General features: G+C 31.8%; 1 protein-coding gene across 1 annotated transcript in view; it reads left to right on the top strand.

Moving 5' to 3' along the window:
- Nucleotides 1-5,142, top strand: part of LOC107593121 (coagulation factor XIII A chain-like) — a 33,782-nt gene that overhangs the window by 6,467 nt on the left and 22,173 nt on the right. The window contains exon 2 of the mRNA XM_016282717.1: nt 3,357-3,542. Coding sequence (XP_016138203.1) covers nt 3,357-3,542 — 186 coding nt within the window. The remainder of the gene's footprint in view (nt 1-3,356; nt 3,543-5,142) is intronic.

The following is a 5,142-nucleotide window of genomic DNA, read 5'->3' as shown; positions in this document are numbered from 1 at the left end:
TTTTAATTAAATCTTTATATAAAACAATACATGAAAGAAATGTAGGCTATCTTTAAATGGGTAGAACTGGTGTAGCCTATTTAGTTTCTGAATTGTGATCAAGTAGTTGCTGTTCATTGTAAATATTTAATAATATTTGGCATAAAAGGAATTCAATCTCTTGACCAGTAATCAGCTAAATAATGTCTGTCTAGGTGAAAGCCTGACAGCTAGTGGTTGTCTCTGTGTACACGCATGTACAGTATGTATGATGCCAGGAAAAAAGTCAGTCTTGGAATATGTACAACAGGGCCATCTGCTGGTTCATAAAATGTACATAAAGACAATAGGCATACTGTACTGGAAGACATTTGACTAAAACCTGTTCCTTAAGCAACACCAGGTGACAGAAGTTTTCTTTTCTTTTTTTATAGATAAATAAATGTCCAAAAATAAATAAATTAATTAGCAAACAAAACATAAACTAAGCCATTTGCAGAGAACGAGCTCCTCAATTCTCAATCCAACCGAACAGAGCCATAAAATCTGGACTCCAAATCTCATTACATGTTTAATTACCACATACAACTAAAAATAGCCATACAAATCATCCAAAGGCTTGTCTGTTTAAACTGTGTAGACTAAATATTTTCATTTATGCTTTGAAAAATATTTCAAAATTGTATTGTTTTTGCTGTACTTTGGCTCAAATAAATGCAGGCTTGGTGAGCAGAAGAGAGACTTCTTTAAAAAAACATCAAAAATCATACTGTTCAAAAACTTTTGACTGGTAGTTTATTTAACAATTAAAATATGTAATAAAAATGTGTCTATATGCCTACTTACTTTTACAAATAATATATATTAAACGTTTATATTATTTTTACAAACAAATCTAAATGAACATATTTCAAATTATATTCTTTGCTGAGATTTGAGAAATTTCAATGTGTATTCTACGCAATGACGCAGTTTTGTGTCATGGTTAAATAATGACATCATCATCCAATGATGATTCACAACGTCATTTAGCAAGAAAACGACCGACCTGCCTTTAGCAACTTTACTTGACAATAAGCTGGCAACACTGATTAGATGGAACTAGGCTTTTAAAGTTTGAATTTCTGCAACATCATTTTAGAACTTTTTTCAAATTACCAACACTACTTTTCTTTAATTCTGCAAGCTTATTTCATGACGCAGGACTCTGAGCAAAGTCATTTCTCACAATTATGTTTTTAGGTTGCTTTGGAACCAGATGCTTTTTTTCGAAATTCTTCTGAATTTATACTGAAATTGAAAGACACGGCAACTTAACTTGTCATTTGGGCCAAACACAAGTTTCATTTCCCCATATTTTCTACCACGGCTTTATTGGCATGCCCTCAAAGACACTTCCTGATATTCAACAGGTCAAGATATTTTCATGAAACTTTACTCTGAAATAATGAGGTATATTTTTTATACTTTTCTAAGAACAGCATCTCACACACCCTGCTAAAAACTAGTTTAATGCCTCAGATGCAATCAGTTCAGAATGATTTCATATATTCAACTGAAATTCTCCCAGATGTAGCCGTCTTTATCTTTTATTACTTTCGGAAGAGAGGGGCGGGGTCAGCAGAGCTCATTAACATTTAAAGGAAAATGCTACAAAAACGGCTTGATCTGAAAAAAGCTGTTTTTGACCGGGTAAAAAAGATGTTTTTTACACTACCATTGAGACATTTTAACCAGACTATGTTACAGACTTTTCATTAAGACCCCAAAGAATCATATCAACTTGTGGAAAATGGGCATCCTATGACCCCTTTAAGAATTATGTAAGTTAAAATGGCATTTGGGAACTTTATGATGTTATTTTTGCACAATAAAGAGTTGTATTTTAGGCCTCAAAAGTAAACCTTATGAAATAAGAGCCAATTGGAAATAATATACTACTCGTAGTACCTCAGCCAGTAAAATGAAGTGGTGAAATTGATAATCTGATGTCAATTTTATTTTTTTAAAAATTTTTTACGTATAAAACGGAAATATGGAAGTGACTTATTAACTATAGCAATAGCAATAACTATTATGCTTTATTGGTAAAAAAGCACTTTAATCGTTTGAATTTGTGTCAGATGTTTAGGCCAAAAATTACACTAATTTTATTTTTGGTCCAGAAAGCTTATAGTGGTCCATTTTAATTAAAAATATTTTTTTTCAAATATTTTATGTAGGTTCTTCTATTTTTTTTGTTGTGATTTTTATTATATTTACTTTTTATTCTGGATATATTTAAGAAAATATAAGCAAATAAGCAGTTTTTGTACATTATTTAACCAAAAAAAACAAAGATACAATTTCAGTCCTGTTTCATCAAAAACCAACAGATGGCCTTGGAATTGAGTCACTGAATGTCTCTGATGCCATCTGGTGGGGAAAAATTACATAAAATTGTATTTTATGGTTACAGCCACTAGAGGGGCCTATAGAACCCTATGGAGATTTTTAACTGAGCAAAACAAGTGAAACATGAGAAATGAGATAATCTTAAGGCTTCAATTTGGTTGTTTATGGATCAGATTTTGTATATAAAAAAAAATCTAATGTAATGAAAAATGCAGTTTTCTCGTAAATTCCATTAATTCCTATGCGGGTCAAAATGACACTTTTGTTACTTTTTTTATTGCACCCATTTAAACTCCTCAAATCCACTCAAAAATTGTTGTGTGTATTCCCGGTGCAAGTGTGACAAAAGCAAAGAAATCTTGGACCGGTACGATCAACACACGATTTTTAGAATTTTTTTGAAAATTGTTTTTTTGGGTCAAAATGACCCGAGGGACGGATGAATAGATTATAACATAGGCTAAGTTTAAGCTAATATTAAGTGATGTACATTTTAGACACAATATTGTCAGTATCGACCGTTTTTGCTCCAAACAGAGTTACAAGCAGGATGTTATCTCCGGTCAACACAGTGTTGTTTCGTTCTTGAATGATTCAGCCTTTTTTTTTTTTTATGAATCGCCTCATTGATTCAGTGACCCATTCATAAGGAAGAGTCACTTGCTTTGTTTCTGATTGAATCAGCCATTAAATCGATTGAACAAATCAATCAATCAATGAGTCAGTGACTTGTACCCACCTACTGTGGCTTAAAGTATAATTTCATTTTTTCCAACATTTCTATATTTCTATCTTCTGTATATTTTGTTTCTAAAACATTAATCTTATAGCATTATTTATGCAGTTGTAAACTGGGCATGTCTATTGCCAGTTCAGATGCAGATTTTGAGCCACCTCTACAATGCAGAGATGGATTTTGTCTGATTTCATTTGATTGGTAGCAGCACTATAATGTAAGTAAGTTTTTTTCTCTTTTTTTCCAGCAACACGAGGTCTCTCAGTACTGAGTGTTGATATGCGTGCGATGGACAACAAGAAAGCGCACAACACCAGCAGGTACAAGAACACCAGTCTCATTGTGCGCAGGAATAAAGAATTCATCCTCATCATCAGGTTTGACCGACCCTTCAATAACCAGCAGGAAAATGTGCAGATAGAGTTCATGATTGGTGAGCAGATCTTTCAAAATATCTAATTTACATTTACATTACATTTATCCAAAGTAACTTACAAATGATAACAATAAAAACAATCAAAGCAACAAAAGAGCAACAATATATAAGTGTTGTGACAAGTCCTGGATAGTCTAACGCAGTACACGTAGCAGTTTTCTTTTTAATAATTAATAAATAAAAAGAACAAAAAGTGAATGGAAAAGAAATAGAATAGATAGAGCTAGTGTTAGAGGGTCAAGTTACTATATATTTTTAAATAATAAATAAAAAGAAAACAAGTAGATAGAATAGAAATAGAATAGAGAATGCTAGTGTTAGAGGGTCAAGATTTTTATAATAAATGAAAAGAAAATAAGTAGATAGAATAGAAATAGAATAGAGAATGCAAGTTTTAGAGGGCCAAGGTTTGTATAATAAATAAAAAGAAAACAAGTATATAGAATAGAAATAGAATAGAGAGTTCTGGGGTTAAGGGGTCAGGTTATTATTTTTCATAATAAAAATAAAGAAAACAAGTAGTGAGAATTGAAATAGAATAGAGAATGCAAGTGTTAAATGGTCAAGTTTTTTATAATGAATAAAAAGAAAACAAGTAGATATAATAGAAATAGAATAGAGATTGCTAGTGTTAGAGGGTCAAGTTTTTATTAAAAAAGAAAAAGAAAAAAGTAAATAGAATAGAAATACAATAGACAGTCCAAGTGTTAGAGGGTCAAGTCTTTTGCAATAAATAAAAAAGAAAACAAGTAGATAGAATAGAAATACAATAGAGATTGCCAGTGTTAGAGGGTCAAGTTTTTTTATAATAAATAAAATGAAAACAAGTAGATAGAATAGAAATAGAATAAATAGAGCTTGTGATATAGGGTCAAGTTTTTATAATAAATAAAAAGAAAACAAGTAGATAGAATAGAAATAGAATAAATAGAGCTTGTGATATAGGGTCAAGTTTTTATAATAAATAAAAAGAAAACAAGTAGATAGAATAGAAATAGAATAAATAGAGCTTGTGATATAGGGTCAAGTTTTTATAATAAATAAAAAGAAAACAAGTAGATAGAATAGAAATAGAATAGATAAAAAATATATATATAGGGTAAGCATGGCATGTATGTGGTGGCCGGGGATGGGACTTTGGGACATGTGCCCCACTACACCTCTCCTTGATGGCCCGTCGTAGGGTGACATGGGCGGGGGCCCAACTTATGCTGTGCTCATGGAGGGCCCAGAGGCAGCCTTAAAATATCTAGCTATTTATAGCTTTATTGCTATTATTATTATTATTATTATTATTATTGCTACTACTATTACTTATCACCTTCCTCATCCTCCATCCTCTGATGTTTGTTATTAATGCTATTGTTATCATCATTATTACTATTGTCATCATTACTATTACTATTACGGTTTTCTACTATTGTTATGTCTGTTGTACTTTTCTACATGTTCCTTTGTTTATATACTTCCACCCCTCACACCCAGTCACACACACAAACACACACACATACGCACACACACACACACACACACACACATACGCACACACACACACACAAACACACACACACACACACACACACACACACACACACAC

Source organism: Sinocyclocheilus grahami, unplaced genomic scaffold (assembly GCF_001515645.1).
Source record: "Sinocyclocheilus grahami isolate Dianchi unplaced genomic scaffold, SAMN03320097.WGS_v1.1 scaffold164.1, whole genome shotgun sequence".
Lineage (NCBI taxonomy): Eukaryota > Metazoa > Chordata > Actinopteri > Cypriniformes > Cyprinidae > Sinocyclocheilus > Sinocyclocheilus grahami.
This window is presented reverse-complemented; position numbering and strand designations above follow the sequence as displayed.